This window comes from Heterodontus francisci, unplaced genomic scaffold, assembly GCF_036365525.1.
Source record: "Heterodontus francisci isolate sHetFra1 unplaced genomic scaffold, sHetFra1.hap1 HAP1_SCAFFOLD_484, whole genome shotgun sequence".
NCBI lineage: Eukaryota > Metazoa > Chordata > Chondrichthyes > Heterodontiformes > Heterodontidae > Heterodontus > Heterodontus francisci.
Window position 1 is genome coordinate 257,531 of NW_027141664.1, and position 19,820 is coordinate 277,350.

At 58.5% G+C, this 19,820-nt stretch overlaps 1 protein-coding gene across 1 annotated transcript in view; it reads right to left on the bottom strand.

The window, feature by feature from the left end:
* The window catches only part of LOC137364330 (dynein axonemal heavy chain 6-like), a 1,069,890-nt gene that overhangs the window by 184,563 nt on the left and 865,507 nt on the right, over positions 1 to 19,820 (bottom strand). Inside the window, exon 27 of the mRNA XM_068027612.1 lies at positions 14,174 to 14,276. Within this exon, the coding sequence (XP_067883713.1) occupies positions 14,174 to 14,276 (103 nt within the window). The remainder of the gene's footprint in view (positions 1 to 14,173; positions 14,277 to 19,820) is intronic.

Genomic DNA, 19,820 nt, shown 5'->3' on the forward strand with positions numbered 1-19,820 from the left:
AGGAGTGGGGACCCTGGCTGAGATTTCCCTGCCCACTCCCCAGCCCAGGAGTGTTGAGGGACGGTGATGAGGAACGGGGACCCTGGCTGAGATTTCCCGGCCCACTCCCCAGCCCAGGGGTGTTGAGGGACCGTGATGAGGAGTGGGGACCCTGGCTGAGATTTCCCTGCCCACTCCCCAGCCCAGGGGTGTTGAGGGACAGTGATGAGGAGTGGGGACCCTGGCTGAGATTTCCCTGCCCACTCCCCAGCCCAGGGGTGTTGGGGGACAGTGATGAGGAGTGGGGACCCTGGCTGAGATTTCCCTGCCCACTCCCCAGTCCAGGGGTGTTGAGGGGCGGTGATGAGGAGTGGGGACCCTGGATGAGATTTCCCTGCCCACTCCCCAGCCCAGGGGTGTTGGGGGACATTGATGAGGAGTGGGGACCCTGGCTGAGATCTCCCGCCCCACTCCGCAGCCCAGGGGTGTTGAGGGACAGTGATGAGGAGTGGGGACCCTGGCTGAGATTTCCCTGCCCTCTCCACAGCCCAGGAGTGTTGAGGGACGGTGATGAGGAGTGGGGACCCTGGCTGAGATTTCCCAGCCCACTCCCCAGCCCAGGGGTGTTGAGGGACGGTGATGAGGAGTGGGGACCCTGGCTGAGAGCTCCCGCCCCACTCCCCAACCCAGGGGTGTTGAGGGGCGGTGATGAGGAGTGGGGACCCTGGCTGAGATTTCCCTGCCCACTCCCCAGTCCAGGTGTGTTGAGGGGCGGTGATGAGGAGTGGGGACCCTGGATGAGATTTCCCTGCCCACTCCCCAGCCCAGGGGTGTTGGGGGACATTGATGAGGAGTGGGGACCCTGGCTGAGATCTCCCGCCCCACTCCGCAGCCCAGGGGTGTTGAGGGACAGTGATGAGGAGTGGGGACCCTGGCTGAGATTTCCCTGCCCTCTCCACAGCCCAGGAGTGTTGAGGGACGGTGATGAGGAGTGGGGACCCTGGCTGAGATTTCCCAGCCCACTCCCCAGCCCAGGGGTGTTGAGGGACGGTGATGAGGAGTGGGGACCCTGGCTGAGAGCTCCCGCCCCACTCCCCAACCCAGGGGTGTTGAGGGGCGGTGATGAGGAGTGGGGACCCTGGCTGAGATTTCCCTGCCCACTCCCCAGCCCAGGGGTGTTGAGGGACGGTGATGAGGAGTGGGGTCCCTGGCTGAGATCTCCCGCCCCACTCCGCAGCCCAGGGGTGTTGAGGGACAGTGATGAGGAGTGGGGACCCTGGCTGAGATTTCCCTGCCCTCTCCACAGCCCAGGAGTGTTGAGGGACGGTGATGAGGAGTGGGGACCCTGGCTGAGATTTCCCAGCCCACACCCCAGCCCAGGGGTGTTGAGGGACGGTGATGAGGAGTGGGGACCCTGGCTGAGAGCTCCCGCCCCACTCCCCAACCCAGGGGTGTTGAGGGGCGGTGATGAGGAGTGGGAACCCTGGCTGAGATTTCCCTGCCCACTCCCCAGCCCAGGGGTGTTGAGGGACAGTGATGAGGAGTGGGGACCCTGGCTGAGATTGCCCTCCCCACTCCCCAACCCAGGGGTGTTGAGGGACGGTGATGAGGAACGGGGACCCTGGCTGAGATTTCCCGGCCCACTCGCCAGCCCAGGGGTGTTGAGGGACCGTGATGAGGAGTGGGGACCCTGGCTGAGATTTCCCTGCCCACTCCCCAGCCCAGGGGTGTTGAGGGACAGTGATGAGGAGTGGGGACCCTGGCTGAGATTTCCCTGCCCACTCCCCAGCCCAGGGGTGTTGGGGGACAGTGATGAGGAGTGGGGACCCTGGCTGAGATTTCCCTGCCCACTCCCCAGTCCAGGGGTGTTGAGGGGCGGTGATGAGGAGTGGGGACCCTGGATGAGATTTCCCTGCCCACTCCCCAGCCCAGGGGTGTTGGGGGACATTGATGAGGAGTGGGGACCCTGGCTGAGATCTCCCGCCCCACTCCGCAGCCCAGGGGTGTTGAGGGACAGTGATGAGGAGTGGGGACCCTGGCTGAGATTTCCCTGCCCTCTCCACAGCCCAGGAGTGTTGAGGGACGGTGATGAGGAGTGGGGACCCTGGCTGAGATTTCCCAGCCCACTCCCCAGCCCAGGGGTGTTGAGGGACGGTGATGAGGAGTGGGGACCCTGGCTGAGAGCTCCCGCCCCACTCCCCAACCCAGGGGTGTTGAAGGGCGGTGATGAGGAGTGGGGACCCTGGCTGAGATTTCCCTGCCCACTCCCCAGCCCAGGGGTGTTGAGGGACAGTGATGAGGAGTGGGGACCCTGGCTGAGATTTCCCTGCCCACTCCCCAGCCCAGGGGTGTTGGGGGACAGTGATGAGGAGTGGGGACCCTGGCTGAGATTTCCCTGCCCACTCCCCAGTCCAGGGGTGTTGAGGGGCGGTGATGAGGAGTGGGGACCCTGGATGAGATTTCCCTGCCCACTCCCCAGCCCAGGGGTGTTGGGGGACATTGATGAGGAGTGGGGACCCTGGCTGAGATCTCCCGCCCCACTCCGCAGCCCAGGGGTGTTGAGGGACAGTGATGAGGAGTGGGGACCCTGGCTGAGATTTCCCTGCCCTCTCCACAGCCCAGGAGTGTTGAGGGACGGTGATGAGGAGTGGGGACCCTGGCTGAGATTTCCCAGCCCACTCCCCAGCCCAGGGGTGTTGAGGGACGGTGATGAGGAGTGGGGACCCTGGCTGAGAGCTCCCGCCCCACTCCCCAACCCAGGGGTGTTGAAGGGCGGTGATGAGGAGTGGGGACCCTGGCTGAGATTTCCCTGCCCACTCCCCAGCCCAGGGGTGTTGAGGGACGGTGATGAGGAGTGGGGACCCTGGCTGAGATTTCCCTGCCCACTCCCCAGCCCAGGGGTGTTGAGGGACAGTGATGAGGAGTGGGGACCCTGGCTGAAATTTTCCTGCCCACTCTCCAGCCCAGGGGTGTTGAGGGACAGTGATGAGGAGTGGGGACCCTGGCTGAGATTTCCCTGCCCACTCCCCAGCCCAGGAGTGTTGAGGGACGGTGATGAGGAACGGGGACCCTGGCTGAGATTTCCCGGCCCACTCCCCAGCCCAGGGGTGTTGAGGGACCGTGATGAGGAGTGGGGACCCTGGCTGAGATTTCCCTGCCCACTCCCCAGCCCAGGGGTGTTGAGGGACAGTGATGAGGAGTGGGGACCCTGGCTGAGATTTCCCTGCCCACTCCCCAGCCCAGGGGTGTTGGGGGACAGGGATGAGGAGTGGGGACCCTGGCTGAGATTTCCCTGCCCACTCCCCAGTCCAGGGGTGTTGAGGGGCGGTGATGAGGAGTGGGGACCCTGGATGAGATTTCCCTGCCCACTCCCCAGCCCAGGGGTGTTGGGGGACATTGATGAGGAGTGGGGACCCTGGCTGAGATCTCCCGCCCCACTCCGCAGCCCAGGGGTGTTGAGGGACAGTGATGAGGAGTGGGGACCCTGGCTGAGATTTCCCTGCCCTCTCCACAGCCCAGGAGTGTTGAGGGACGGTGATGAGGAGTGGGGACCCTGGCTGAGATTTCCCAGCCCACTCCCCAGCCCAGGGGTGTTGAGGGACGGTGATGAGGAGTGGGGACCCTGGCTGAGAGCTCCCGCCCCACTCCCCAACCCAGGGGTGTTGAGGGGCAGTGATGAGGAGTGGGGACCCTGGCTGAGATTTCCCTGCCCACTCCCCAGCCCAGGGGTGTTGAGGGACGGTGATGAGGAGTGGGGACCCTGGCTGAGATTTCCCTGCCCACTCCCCAGCCCAGGGGTGTTGAGGGACAGTGATGAGGAGTGGGGACCCTGGCTGAAATTTTCCTGCCCACTCTCCAGCCCAGGGGTGTTGAGGGACAGTGATGAGGAGTGGGGACCCTGGCTGAGATTTCCCTGCCCACTCCCCAGCCCAGGAGTGTTGAGGGACGGTGATGAGGAACAGGGACCCTGGCTGAGATTTCCCTCCCCGTTCCCCAGCCCAGGGGTGTTGGGGGACAGTGATGAGGAGTGGGGACCCTGGCTGAGATCTCCCGCCCCACTCCCCAGCCCAGGGGTGTTGAGGGACGGTGATGAGGAGTGGGGACCCTGGCTGAGATTTCCCTCCCCGTTCCCCAGCCCAGGGGTGTTGAGGGACCGTGATGAGGAGTGGGGACCCTGGCTGAGATTTCCCAGCCCACTCCCCAGCCCAGGGGTGTTGAGGGACGGTGATGAGGAGTGGGGACCCTGGCTGAGATCTCCCGCCCCACTCCCCAACCCAGGGGTGTTGAGGGGCGGTGATGAGGAGTGGGGACCCTGGCTGAGATTTCCCTGCCCACTCCCCAGCCCAGGGGTGTTGAGGGACGGTGATGAGGAGTGGGGACCCTGGCTGAGATTTCCCTGCCCACTCCCCAGCCCAGGGGTGTTGAGGGACCGTGATGAGGAGTGGGGACCCTGGCTGAGATTTCCCTGCCCACTCCCCAGCCCAGGAGTGTTGAGGGACAGTGATGAGGAGTGGGGACCCTGGCTGAGATTTCCCTGCCCACTCCCCAGCCCAGGAGTGTTGAGGGACGGTGATGAGGAACGGGGACCCTGGCTGAGATTTCCCTCCCCGTTCCCCAGCCCAGGGGTGTTGAGGGACAGTGATGAGGAACGGGGACCCTGGCTGAGATTGCCCTCCCCACTACCCAGCCCAGGGGTGTTGAGGGACGGTGATGAGGAACGGGGACCCTGGCTGAGATTTCCCTGCCCGCTCCCCAGCCCAGGGGTGTTGAGGGACAGTGATGAGGAGTGGGGACCCTGGCTGAGATTGCCCGGCCCACTCCCCAGCCCAGGAGTGTTGAGGGACGGTGATGAGGAGTGGGGACCCTGGCTGAGATTTCCCTCCCCGTTCCCCAGCCCAGGGGTGCTGAGGTACAGTGATAAGGAGTGGGGACCCTGGCTGAGATTTCCCGGCCCACTCCCCAGCCCAGGAGTGTTGAGGAACGGTGATGAGGTGCGGGGACCCTGGCTGAGATTTCCCTCCCCGTTCCCCAGCCCAGGGGTGTTGAGGGACAGTGATGAGGAGTGGGGACCCTGGCTGAGATTTCCTGGTCCACTCCTCAGCCCAGGGGTGTTGAGGGACAGTGATAAGGAGTGGGGACCCTGGCTGAGATTTCCCAGCCCACTCCCCAGCCCAGGGGTGTTGAGGGACAGTGATGAGGAGTGGGGACCCTGGCTGAGATTTCCCGGCCCACTCCCCAGCCCAGGAGTGTTGAGGGACGGTGATGAGGAGTGGGGACCCTGGCTGAGATTTCCCTGCCCACTCCCCAACCCAGGGGTGTTGAGGGACGGTAATGAGGAGTGGGGACCCTGGCTGAGATTTCCCAGCCCACTCCCCAGTCCAGGGGTGTTGAGGGACCGTGATGAGGAGTGGGGACCCTGGCTGAGATTTCCCTGCCCACTCCCCAGTCCAGGGGTGTTGAGGGACAGTGATGAGGAGTGGGGACCCTGGCTGAGATTTCCCGGCCCACTCCCCAGTCCAGGGGTGTTGAGGGACGGTGATGAGGAGTGGGGACCCTGGCTGAGATTTCCCTCCCCGTTCCCCAGCCCAGGGGTGTTGAGGGACCGTGATGAGGAGTGGGGACCCTGGCTGAGATTTCCCAGCCCACTCCCCAGCCCAGGGGTGTTGAGGGACGGTGATGAGGAGTGGGGACCCTGGCTGAGATCTCCCGCCCCACTCCCCAACCCAGGGGTGTTGAGGGGCGGTGATGAGGAGTGGGGACCCTGGCTGAGATTTCCCTGCCCACTCCCCAGCCCAGGGGTGTTGAGGGACGGTGATGAGGAGTGGGGACCCTGGCTGAGATTTCCCTGCCCACTCCCCAGCCCAGGGGTGTTGAGGGACCGTGATGAGGAGTGGGGACCCTGGCTGAGATTTCCCTGCCCACTCCCCAGTCCAGGGGTGTTGAGGGACAGTGATGAGGAGTGGGGACCCTGGCTGAGATTTCCCTGCCCACTCCCCAGCCCAGGAGTGTTGAGGGACAGTGATGAGGAGTGGGGACCCTGGCTGAGATTTCCCTGCCCACTCCCCAGCCCAGGAGTGTTGAGGGACGGTGATGAGGAACGGGGACCCTGGCTGAGATTTCCCTCCCCGTTCCCCAGCCCAGGGATGTTGAGGGACAGTGATGAGGAACGGGGACCCTGGCTGAGATTGCCCTCCCCACTACCCAGCCCAGGGGTGTTGAGGGACGGTGATGAGGAACGGGGACCCTGGCTGAGATTTCCCTGCCCGCTCCCCAGCCCAGGGGTGTTGAGGGACAGTGATGAGGAGTGGGGACCCTGGCTGAGATTTCCCTGCCCGCTCCCCAGCCCAGGGGTGTTGAGGGACAGTGATGAGGAGTGGGGACCCTGGCTGAGATTTCCCTGCCCGCACCCCAGCCCAGGGGTGTTGAGGGACAGTGATGAGGAACGGGGACCCTGGCTGAGATTGCCCTCCCCACTACCCAGCCCAGGGGTGTTGAGGGACGGTGATGAGGAACGGGGACCCTGGCTGAGATTTCCCTGCCCGCTCCCCAGCCCAGGGGTGTTGAGGGACAGTGATGAGGAGTGGGGACCCTGGCTGAGATTGCCCGGCCCACTCCCCAGCCCAGGAGTGTTGAGGGACGGTGATGAGGAGTGGGGACCCTGGCTGAGATTTCCCTCCCCGTTCCCCAGCCCAGGGGTGTTGAGGGACAGTGATAAGGAGTGGGGACCCTGGCTGAGATTTCCCGGCCCACTCCCCAGCCCAGGAGTGTTGAGGGACGGTGATGAGGTGCGGGGACCCTGGCTGAGATTTCCCTCCCCGTTCCCCAGCCCAGGGGTGTTGAGGGACAGTGATGAGGAGTGGGGACCCTGGCTGAGATTTCCTGGTCCACTCCTCAGCCCAGGGGTGTTGAGGGACAGTGATAAGGAGTGGGGACCCTGGCTGAGATTTCCCAGCCCACTCCCCAGCCCAGGGGTGTTGAGGGACAGTGATGAGGAGTGGGGACCCTGGCTGAGATTTCCCGGCCCACTCCCCAGCCCAGGAGTGTTGAGGGACGGTGATGAGGAGTGGGGACCCTGGCTGAGATTTCCCTGCCCACTCCCCAACCCAGGGGTGTTGAGGGACGGTAATGAGGAGTGGGGACCCTGGCTGAGATTTCCCAGCCCACTCCCCAGTCCAGGGGTGTTGAGGGACCGTGATGAGGAGTGGGGACCCTGGCTGAGATTTCCCTGCCCACTCCCCAATCCAGGGATGTTGAGGGACAGTGATGAGGAGTGGGGACCCTGGCTGAGATTTCCCGGCCCACTCCCCAGTCCAGGGGTGTTGAGGGACCGTGATGAGGAGTGGGGACCCTGGCTGAGATTTCCCTGCCCACTCCCCAGTCCTGGGGTGTTGAGGGACAGTGATGAGGAGTGGGGACCCTGGCTGAGATCTCCCGCCCCACTCCCCAGCCCAGGGGTGTTGAGGGACCGTGATGAGGAGTGGGAACCCTGGCTGAGTTTCCCTGCCCACTCCCCAGCCCAGGGGTGTTGAGGGACAGTGATGAGGAGTGGGGACCCTGGCTGAGATTGCCCTCCCCACTCCCCAACCCAGGGGTGTTGAGGGACGGTGATGAGGAACGGGGACCCTGGCTGAGATTTCCCGGCCCACTCCCCAGCCCAGGGGTGTTGAGGGACCGTGATGAGGAGTGGGGACCCTGGCTGAGATTTCCCTGCCCACTCCCCAGCCCAGGGGTGTTGAGGGACAGTGATGAGGAGTGGGGACCCTGGCTGAGATTTCCCTGCCCACTCCCCAGCCCAGGGGTGTTGGGGGACAGTGATGAGGAGTGGGGACCCTGGCTGAGATTTCCCTGCCCACTCCCCAGTCCAGGGGTGTTGAGGGGCGGTGATGAGGAGTGGGGACCCTGGATGAGATTTCCCTGCCCACTCCCCAGCCCAGGGGTGTTGGGGGACATTGATGAGGAGTGGGGACCCTGGCTGAGATCTCCCGCCCCACTCCGCAGCCCAGGGGTGTTGAGGGACAGTGATGAGGAGTGGGGACCCTGGCTGAGATTTCCCTGCCCACTCCCCAGCCCAGGGGTGTTGAGGGACGGTGATGAGGAGTGGGGACCCTGGCTGAGAGCTCCCGCCCCACTCCCCAACCCAGGGGTGTTGAGGGGCGGTGATGAGGAGTGGGGACCCTGGCTGAGATTTCCCTGCCCACTCCCCAGCCCAGGGGTGTTGAGGGACGGTGATGAGGAGTGGGGACCCTGGCTGAGATTTCCCTGCCCACTCCCCAGCCCAGGGGTGTTGAGGGACAGTGATGAGGAGTGGGGACCCTGGCTGAAATTTTCCTGCCCACTCTCCAGCCCAGGGGTGTTGAGGGACAGTGATGAGGAGTGGGGACCCTGGCTGAGATTTCCCTGCCCACTCCCCAGCCCAGGGGTGTTGGGGGACAGTGATGAGGAGTGGGGACCCTGGCTGAGATCTCCCGCCCCACTCCCCAGCCCAGGGGTGTTGAGGGACGGTGATGAGGAGTGGGGACCCTGGCTGAGATTTCCCTCCCCGTTCCCCAGCCCAGGGGTGTTGAGGGACCGTGATGAGGAGTGGGGACCCTGGCTGAGATTTCCCAGCCCACTCCCCAGCCCAGGGGTGTTGAGGGACGGTGATGAGGAGTGGGGACCCTGGCTGAGATCTCCCGCCCCACTCCCCAACCCAGGGGTGTTGAGGGGCGGTGATGAGGAGTGGGGACCCTGGCTGAGATTTCCCTGCCCACTCCCCAGCCCAGGGGTGTTGAGGGACGGTGATGAGGAGTGGGGACCCTGGCTGAGATTTCCCTGCCCACTCCCCAGCCCAGGGGTGTTGAGGGACCGTGATGAGGAGTGGGGACCCTGGCTGAGATTTCCCTGCCCACTCCCCAGCCCAGGAGTGTTGAGGGACAGTGATGAGGAGTGGGGACCCTGGCTGAGATTTCCCTGCCCACTCCCCAGCCCAGGAGTGTTGAGGGACGGTGATGAGGAACGGGGACCCTGGCTGAGATTTCCCTCCCCGTTCCCCAGCCCAGGGGTGTTGAGGGACAGTGATGAGGAACGGGGACCCTGGCTGAGATTGCCCTCCCCACTACCCAGCCCAGGGGTGTTGAGGGACGGTGATGAGGAACGGGGACCCTGGCTGAGATTTCCCTGCCCGCTCCCCAGCCCAGGGGTGTTGAGGGACAGTGATGAGGAGTGGGGACCCTGGCTGAGATTGCCCGGCCCACTCCCCAGCCCAGGAGTGTTGAGGGACGGTGATGAGGAGTGGGGACCCTGGCTGAGATTTCCCTCCCCGTTCCCCAGCCCAGGGGTGTTGAGGGACAGTGATAAGGAGTGGGGACCCTGGCTGAGATTTCCCGGCCCACTCCCCAGCCCAGGAGTGTTGAGGGACGGTGATGAGGTGCGGGGACCCTGGCTGAGATTTCCCTCCCCGTTCCCCAGCCCAGGGGTGTTGAGGGACAGTGATGAGGAGTGGGGACCCTGGCTGAGATTTCCTGGTCCACTCCTCAGCCCAGGGGTGTTGAGGGACAGTGATAAGGAGTGGGGACCCTGGCTGAGATTTCCCAGCCCACTCCCCAGCCCAGGGGTGTTGAGGGACAGTGATGAGGAGTGGGGACCCTGGCTGAGATTTCCCGGCCCACTCCCCAGCCCAGGAGTGTTGAGGGACGGTGATGAGGAGTGGGGACCCTGGCTGAGATTTCCCTGCCCACTCCCCAACCCAGGGGTGTTGAGGGACGGTAATGAGGAGTGGGGACCCTGGCTGAGATTTCCCAGCCCACTCCCCAGTCCAGGGGTGTTGAGGGACCGTGATGAGGAGTGGGGACCCTGGCTGAGATTTCCCTGCCCACTCCCCAGTCCAGGGGTGTTGAGGGACAGTGATGAGGAGTGGGGACCCTGGCTGAGATTTCCCGGCCCACACCCCAGTCCAGGGGTGTTGAGGGACCGTGATGAGGAGTGGGGACCCTGGCTGAGATTTCCCTGCCCACTCCCCAGTCCAGGGGTGTTGAGGGACAGTGATGAGGAGTGGGGACCCTGGCTGAGATCTCCCGCCCCACTCCCCAGCCCAGGGGTGTTGAGGGACCGTGATGAGGAGTGGGAACCCTGGCTGAGATTTCCCTGCCCACTCCCCAGCCCAGGGGTGTTGAGGGACAGTGATGAGGAGTGGGGACCCTGGCTGAGATTGCCCTCCCCACTCCCCAACCCAGGGGTGTTGAGGGACGGTGATGAGGAACGGGGACCCTGGCTGAGATTTCCCGGCCCACTCCCCAGCCCAGGGGTGTTGAGGGACCGTGATGAGGAGTGGGGACCCTGGCTGAGATTTCCCTGCCCACTCCCCAGCCCAGGGGTGTTGAGGGACAGTGATGAGGAGTGGGGACCCTGGCTGAGATTTCCCTGCCCACTCCCCAGCCCAGGGGTGTTGGGGGACAGTGATGAGGAGTGGGGACCCTGGCTGAGATTTCCCTGCCCACTCCCCAGTCCAGGGGTGTTGAGGGGCGGTGATGAGGAGTGGGGACCCTGGATGAGATTTCCCTGCCCACTCCCCAGCCCAGGGGTGTTGGGGGACATTGATGAGGAGTGGGGACCCTGGCTGAGATCTCCCGCCCCACTCCGCAGCCCAGGGGTGTTGAGGGACAGTGATGAGGAGTGGGGACCCTGGCTGAGATTTCCCTGCCCTCTCCACAGCCCAGGAGTGTTGAGGGACGGTGATGAGGAGTGGGGACCCTGGCTGAGATTTCCCAGCCCACTCCCCAGCCCAGGGGTGTTGAGGGACGGTGATGAGGAGTGGGGACCCTGGCTGAGAGCTCCCGCCCCACTCCCCAACCCAGGGGTGTTGAGGGGCGGTGATGAGGAGTGGGGACCCTGGCTGAGATTTCCCTGCCCACTCCCCAGCCCAGGGGTGTTGAGGGACGGTGATGAGGAGTGGGGACCCTGGCTGAGATCTCCCACCCCACTCCGCAGCCCAGGGGTGTTGAGGGACAGTGATGAGGAGTGGGGACCCTGGCTGAGATTTCCCTGCCCTCTCCACAGCCCAGGAGTGTTGAGGGACGGTGATGAGGAGTGGGGACCCTGGCTGAGATTTCCCAGCCCACTCCCCAGCCCAGGGGTGTTGAGGGACGGTGATGAGGAGTGGGGACCCTGGCTGAGAGCTCCCGCCCCACTCCCCAACCCAGGGGTGTTGAGGGGCGGTGATGAGGAGTGGGGACCCTGGCTGAGATTTCCCTGCCCACTCCCCAGCCCAGGGGTGTTGAGGGACGGTGATGAGGAGTGGGGACCCTGGCTGAGATTTCCCTGCCCACTCCCCAGCCCAGGGGTGTTGAGGGACAGTGATGAGGAGTGTGGACCCTGGCTGAAATTTTCCTGCCCACTCTCCAGCCCAGGGGTGTTGAGGGACAGTGATGAGGAGTGGGGACCCTGGCTGAGATTTCCCTGCCCACTCCCCAGCCCAGGGGTGTTGGGGGACAGTGATGAGGAGTGGGGACCCTGGCTGAGATCTCCCGCCCCACTCCCCAGCCCAGGGGTGTTGAGGGACGGTGATGAGGAGTGGGGACCCTGGCTGAGATTTCCCTCCCCGTTCCCCAGCCCAGGGGTGTTGAGGGACCGTGATGAGGAGTGGGGACCCTGGCTGAGATTTCCCAGCCCACTCCCCAGCCCAGGGGTGTTGAGGGACGGTGATGAGGAGTGGGGACCCTGGCTGAGATCTCCCGCCCCACTCCCCAACCCAGGGGTGTTGAGGGGCGGTGATGAGGAGTGGGGACCCTGGCTGAGATTTCCCTGCCCACTCCCCAGCCCAGGGGTGTTGAGGGACGGTGATGAGGAGTGGGGACCCTGGCTGAGATTTCCCTGCCCACTCCCCAGCCCATGGGTGTTGAGGGACAGTGATGAGGAGTGGGGACCCTGGCTGAAATTTTCCTGCCCACTCCCCAGCCCAGGGGTGTTGAGGGACAGTGATGAGGAGTGGGGACCCTGGCTGAGATTTCCCTGCCCACTCCCCAGCCCAGGGGTGTTGGGGGACAGTGATGAGGAGTGGGGACCCTGGCTGAGATCTCCCGCCCCACTCCCCAGCCCAGGGGTGTTGAGGGACGGTGATGAGGAGTGGGGACCCTGGCTGAGATTTCCCTCCCCGTTCCCCAGCCCAGGAGTGTTGAGGGACGGTGATGAGGAGTGGTGACCCTGGCTGAGATTTCCCTGCCCACTCCCCAGCCCAGGGGTGTTGAGGGACAGTGATGAGGAGTGGGGACCCTGGCTGAGATTTCCCGGCCCACTCCCCAGCCCTGGAGTGTTGAGGGACCGTGATGAGGAGTGGGGACCCTGGCTGAGATTTCCCTGCCCACTCCCCAGCCCAGGGGTGTTGAGGGACCGTGATGAGGAGTAGGGACCCTGGCTGAGATTTCCCTGCCCACTCCCCAGCCCAGGGGTGTTGGGGGACAGTGATGAGGAGTGGGGACACTGGCTGAGATTTCCCAGCCCACTCCCCAGCCCAGGGGTGTTGAGGGGCGGTGATGAGGAGTGGGGACCCTGGCTGAGATTTCCCAGCCCACTCCCCAGCCCAGGGGTGTTGAGGGACAGTGATGAGGAGTGGGGACCCTGGCTGAGATTTCCCTGCCCACTCCCCAGCCCAGGGGTGTTGAGGGACAGTGATGAGGAGTGGGGACCCTGGCTGAGATTTCCCAGCCCACTCCCCAGCCCAGGGGTGTTGAGGGACGGTGATGAGGAGTGGGGACCCTGGCTGAGATTTCCCTGCCCACTCCCCAGCCCAGGGGTGTTGAGGGACAGTGATGAGGAGTGGGGACCCTGGCTGAGATTTCCCAGCCCACTCCCCAGCCCAGGGGTGTTGAGGGACAGTGATGAGGAGTGGGGACCCTGGCTGAGATCTCCCGCCCCACTCCCCAACCCAGGGGTGTTGAGGGGCGGTGATGAGGAGTGGGGACCCTGGCTGAGATTTCCCTGCCCACTCCCCAGCCCAGGGGTGTTGAGGGACGGTGATGAGGAGTGGGGACCCTGGCTGAGATTTCCCTGCCCACTCCCCAGCCCAGGGGTGTTGAGGGACAGTGATGAGGAGTGGGGACCCTGGCTGAGATCTCCCGCCCCACTCCCCAACCGAGGAGTGTTGAGGGACAGTGATGAGGAGTGGGGACCCTGGCTGAGATTTCCCGGCCCACTCCCCAGCCCAGGAGTGTTGAGGGACAGTGATGAGGAGTGGGGACCCTGGCTGAGATTTCCCGGCCCACTCCCCAGCCCAGGAGTGTTGAGGGACAGTGATGAGGAGTGGGGACCCTGGCTGAGATTTCCCGGCCCACTCCCCAGCCCAGGAGTGTTGAGGGACAGTGATGAGGAGTGGGGACCCTGGCTGAGATTTCCCGGCCCACTCCCCAGCCCAGGAGTGTTGAGGGACGGTGATGAGGGGCTGTTATTTTCCTGACCAGTTGGTTCAGAGCCTGGATACTGTGTAGCCCAAGCACTGGGTTAGTTTACACAGGTGGATTTAGAAAGGCTGCAGACACTGTGACTCTGGTGTTTTCTGTTGGATAGTTTTGTCGTGTCTTCCTTTCAAAGTGAAAGAAACATTTTCATTGGATTGTCTGTTACAATTCGAGTGTGACAACTGCATGTGTATTATAAAGTTTTAAAATACAACACATAATATGTAGGCAGTGTTATTGGAATTCTTTATCGTTGGCCTCTTCCTTTAAGACAGTGAGTGTTTGATGGGGGACAGTGCAGAGGGAGCTTTACTCTGTACCTGCCTGGGAGGGTTTGATGGGGACAGTGTAGAGGGAGCTTTACTCTGTACCTGTCCTGGGGAGTGTTTGATGGGGACAGTGTAGAGGGAGCTTTACTCTGTATCTAACCCCGTTTTTTTTTTATATGCTTTTTTTTTGCTTTTCTGTTCGTGTTTGATCATGCAGTGTAGAGGAAGCTTTACTCTGTACCTGCCTGGGAGGGTTTGATGGGACAGTGTAGAGGGAGCTTTACTCTTTATCCACCAGGGCTGACTCCATTTTTTGCCTTATTAAACGGAATAAAAAGGTTGTTCTCTTGATAAACCGTTAGCAGATTCGGCACTGCTCTGGGAGAAAGGGAATAGAGAACAATGCACTGTCAAACTGGGGCAATGTGACACTAATCTCTGATATGTTGGGAGTGCAGCATATATCACAGGGCTGTGAGCAGTCACCTGCCACCTTACCTTCATCCCTTGGTGGAGAATGGAGATGGGGAATGTGTGGTCAGATTTGGAGCTCAGTAACAGCCTGAACTCAGGGTCTATGCTCACTTCTGGTTTCCTGAACCTAGAAAGAACGAGACAAAGGGACTGTGTAATTATTTGGTAACTACTTCTTTGTGGTGGTAATGAAGAGGAGAGACAAAGTGCAATGTGAAATGGGAGGAGCCCAGAGGCAGTGTTGCTACAGATGCCGAGTGGAGAGCTCCTGGCTGGCAGAGGCACCAAGCAGTACAGGGCCTTACCCAGAGCACTGCTCAGTATCTCCGAGGGCCAAGTCAGGGCTGTCATGACCAAGGCGGGAGTATTGCACTGTCAGTTCAGTCCCATGACTCCAATGTCACAGCATATTATTAAAGTTTCCCACCTATCGGAAATTAGCCAAATTAAACACTTTATTAACTCCCAGAATAAAACACACCAAAACAGGTCTCTTTAAACAACAACAATACTGAGATAAATCTATGTCTGAAAAGACTTTATAACTTCTTATTCCTCCTAACCCTCATACACACACACATACATTCAAAAATCAACAGTTAACCTGTTCAAAAATGATGTTTTAAATTAGAGCTGTTTCTCAGTAATAAATAAAACAACTAGGTTGTAAATCTTGGTGGGTTACGTTCCCGATTTGGTGAGGTGCCCCAGAGTCGAATAGTCAGATGCCACTGAAAGTCCACAGCAATTTTGATGAAAAGTCTGTAATGGATAGGCATTCACGGTACTTTTACTGCAGTAGGTGTCACACACATATTTCAACAAAGAGTATAACAACAGGTCTAATTAGATTTTGAATGAGCAGCCTATCAGTAGAAACTTTGAGTTTCCAGAACCCCCAGAAACATGAAAGGCAACAAAAAGTCACTCCTGAGGCAGAGACAGAGGAAGTAAAAAGGATTTGCGATCTCCAATAAAGCAAATTTCCCTTTCCAAGGGTCTTTTCCTCTTTCGGTGAAATACAGCCTCTAGGCCAATGTAGATTTTCTGCTGAGAGAGCCAAATTCTTCCTTCCTTCAGGAGAGCATGCTTCGCTGGTCTTCCAGTTCAAACTGGTTCTAGCCAGTATTTACACAGTCAAACTGATACAATGCAGCATGTGACCTCTCTCTCTTGCTGTTTCTTAGGAAACAGGCTTGCAGCTCACACACTGTTCCCAGAGAATATAAAAACTGTTCTCAGTCTTAAAGGCACACAGATCCCCTTAGTTTTTTAAACAGAGGGGAAAAAAACACTTCCATGACCGGGTGCCCCCAGTCAGGGCACAACTCAAATCAAAGCACACCCCCAATCGGGGCACAACCCAATTCAAGGCACAACCCCAATCAGGGTACATGGGCGGCGCAGTGGTTAGCACTGCAGCCTCCCAGCTCCAGCGACCCGGGTTCAGTTCTGGGTACTGCCTGTGCGGAGTTTGCAAGTTCTCCCTGTGACTGCGTGGGTTTCCGCCGGGTGCTCCAGTTTCCTCCCACAGCCAAAGACTTGCAGATTGATAGGTAAATTGACCATTGTAAATTTCCCCAAGTGTAGGTAGGTGGTAGGAGAATTGAGGGAAATTGGGGATGTGGTAGGGGACATGGGATTAATGTAGGATTAGTATAAATGGGTGGTTGATGGTCGGCACAGACTCGGTGGACCGAAGGGCCTGTTTCAGTGCTGTATCACTCTACGACTCTAACCTATAATCAGGGCATAACCTAATTCAAGGCACACCCCCAATCAGGACATATCCTAATTCAGGGTACAACCCAATTCAGGGTACAACCCCAATCAGAGCACATCCCTCTTCAGAGAATGACCCCCCCAATCAGAGTATGCCCCCCAATACAGGGTATAACTCAAATTAGAGCACTTTCCCCCAGTCAGCAAACAACCCAATTTAGTGTACTCCCCCAAACAGGATACAACCAAAATCAAAGTATACCACATCTACCAACTCTCCTTTGTCAATTCTGTTAGTAACATCTTCAAACATGATTTCCCATTCATAAATCCATGTTGACTATGCCCAGTCAGATCATTTTTATCCAAGTGTCCACTTATCCTTTAGAATAGATTCAAGCATTTTCCCAACAACTGATGTAAGACTAACAGGTCTGTAATTCCCTGCTTTCTCTCTCTCTCCCTTCTTAAATAATGGGGTGACATTTGCCACCTTCCAATCTGCAGGAACCGCTCCAGAATCTATAGAATTTTGGAAGATGATCACCAATGCATCCACTATCTCCATAACTACCTCTTTCAACACTCTGGGATGTAGACTATCAGGTCCTGGGGATTTATCAACCTTCAGCCCCATTAATTTCTCCAATACAACCTTCTTACTAATACTAATTTCCTTCAATTCCTCATTCCCCATAACCCCTTGGATCTTTAATTCTGGGAGATTTCTTGTATCTTCCTCAGTGAAGACAGACACAAAGTAATCATTTAGCTTCTCTGCCATTTCTCTATTCGCCATTATAAATTCTCCAGACTCTGCCAAAAATGGACCCACATTTGTCCGAGCCAAACATTTCCTTTTTACATACCTATAGAAGCTTTCACAGTCCGTTTTTATATTTTTTGCTAGCTTACATTCATATTCTATTCTCCTTTATCAGTTTCTGCGTCCTCCTTTGCTATATTCTAAAATCCTCCCAATCCTCAGGTTTACTCAGGTCACTGGACTAGTAACACAGAGTCCAGGGTATTGTTCTGGGGACATGGGATCAAATCCCACCAGGGCAGAAGGGGGAATTTGAATTCAATTAATGGAAATCTGGAACTTTAAAAAAAAAAGCTAGTCTAATGATGACCATGAAACCATTGTCGATTGTTGCAAAAACCCATCTGGTTCACTAATGTCCTTTAGGGAAGGAAATCTGCCGTCCTTAGCTGGTCTGGCCTACATGTGACTCCAGACCCACAGCAATGTGGTTGCTCTTCCATGCCCTCTGAAATGGCCTAGCAAGCCACTCAGTTGTATCAACAGCTATGAAGTCAAGAAGGAATAAAAACGGACACACCACCTGGCATCAACCTAGGCACTGGAATCGACAATGGCAAACCCAGCCCTGTCACCCCTGCAAAGTCCTCCTTACTAGCATCTAGGTGCATGTGCCAAAGTTGGGAGAGCTGTCCCACAGACTAGTCAAGCAACAGCCTGACATAGTCATACTCACCGAACCACACCTTACATTCAATGTCCCAGACACTGCCATCACCATGCCCGGGTATGTCCTGTCCCACTGGCAGGACAGACCCAGCAGAGGTGGTGGCACAGTGGTATACAGTAGGGAGGGAGTTGCCCTGTGAGTCCTCAACATCGACTCCAGGCTCCATGAAGTCTCATGGGATCAGCTCAAACATGGGCAAGGTAACCTCCTACTGATTACCACCTACCGCCCTCTCTCAGCTGATGACTCAGTACTCCTCCATGTTGAACACCACTTGGAGGAAGTACTGAGGGTGGCAAGGGCACAAAATGTACTCTGGGTGGGGGACTTCAATGTCCATCACTAAGAGTGGCTCGGTAGCACCAATACTGACAGAGCTGGCTGAATCCTGAAGGACATAGCTGCTAAACTGGGTCTGTGACAGGTGGTGAGAGAACCAACAAAAGGGAAAAATATATTTGACCTCGCCCTCACCCATCTGCCTGCCGCAGATGCATCTGTCCATGTCAGTATTGGTAGGAGTGACCACCGTCCTTGTGGAGACAAAGTCCCATCTTTACATTGAAGATACCCTCCATCATGTTGTGTGGCACTATCACCGTGCTAAATGTGATAGATTTCGAACAGATCTAGCAATGCAAAATTGGGCATCTATGAGGCGCTGTGGGCCATCAGCAGTAGCAGAATTGTACTCAACCACAATCTGTAACCTCATGGCCCGGCATATCCCCCACTCTACCATTACCATCAAGCCAGGAGACCAACCCTGGTTCAATGACAAGTGCAGGAGGGCATGCCAGGAGCAGCACCAGACATACCTCAAAATGAGTTGTCAACCTGGTGAAGCTACAACACAGGACTACTTGCGTGCCAAACTGCGTAAGCAGCATGCGATAGAGAGAGTTAAGCGATCCCATAACCAACCGATCAGATCTAAGCTCTGCAGACCTGCCACATCCAGCCGTGAATGGTGGTGGACAATTAAACAACTAACTGGAGGAGGTGGCTCCATAAATATCCCCATCCTCAATGATGGGGGAGCACAGCACATCAGTGTGAAAGATAAGGCAGAAGCATTTACAACAATCTTCAGCCAGAAGTGCCGAATTGATGATCCATCTTGGCCTCCTCCTGAAGTCCCCACCATCACAGATGCCAGATTTCAGGCAATTCGATTCACTCCGTGTGATATCAAGAAATGACTGAAGGCACTGGATACTGCAAAGGCTATGGGCCCTGACAATATTCCGACAATAGTACTGAAGACCTGTGCTCCAGAACTTGCCATGCCCCTAGCCAAGCTGTTCCAGTATAGCTACAACACTGGCATCTACCCGTCAATGTGGAAAATTGCCCAGGTATGTCCTGTACACAAAAACAGGACAAGTCCAACCCAGCCAATTACTGCCCCATCAGCCCACTGTTAATCATCAGTAAAGTGATGGAAGGTTTCGTCAACAGTGCCATCAAGCGGCACTTAAACAGCAATAACCTGCTCACTGACGCTCAGCTGGATTACGCCAGGGCCACTCTGCTCCTGACCTCATTGCAGCCTTGGTTCAAACATGGACAAAAGAGCTAAACTCAAGAGGTGAGGAGAGCATGACTGCCCTTGACATCAAGGCAGCATTTTACCGAGTATGGCATCAAGGAGCCCTAGCAAAACTGAGGTCAATGGGAATCAGGGGGAAAACTCTCCGCTGGCTGGAGTCATACCTAGCACAAAGGAAGATGGTTGTGGTTGTTGGAGGTCAATCATCTGAGCTCCAGGACATAGAATCACAGAAAGTTTAAGGCACAGAAAGAGGCCACTTGGCCCATTGTGTCTGTGCTGGCTGAAAAACGATCCACCTATTCTAATCCCACCTTCCAGCATTTGGTCCGTAGCCCTGCAGATTACAGCACTTTATCTGCCTATCCAGACTCCTTTCGAATGAGTTGAGGGTCTCTGCCTCAACCACCCTTTCAGGAAGTGAGTTCCAGACCCTCGCCACCCTCTGGGTGAAAAAGCTTTCCCTCATCTCCCCTCTAATTTTTCTACCAATCACTTTAAATCTATTCCCCCTCGTCACTGACCTCTCTGCTACGGTAAATAGACTTGTCATGCTAGGCCCCGGCATGCCAAGAATGAGGCACATTAATTTTGTCATAAACATTGATTTTAAACTGTTACTGGAGTGAAGAAAGGACTTGTTAAACAGATAAGCTGTGTCGGGAAAATACATTTGCTTGTTAACAGACAGTGATTGGAAGGACAAAGGGCCATTCCCTGACACATTCAACCCACAATGGACCTTGATCCCCAGGTACTGTGTGTAAGAGGAGCATTCCAGAGACTGGTGCAATCCAAGACTTGGTCAGACCAGTTAGTCACATGACTAACCTGCTTGGCAACCTGGGTTTTTCTGAATTGTACAAACAATTTGAACTCAGGGAGAAAGTCTGTTTGCTCC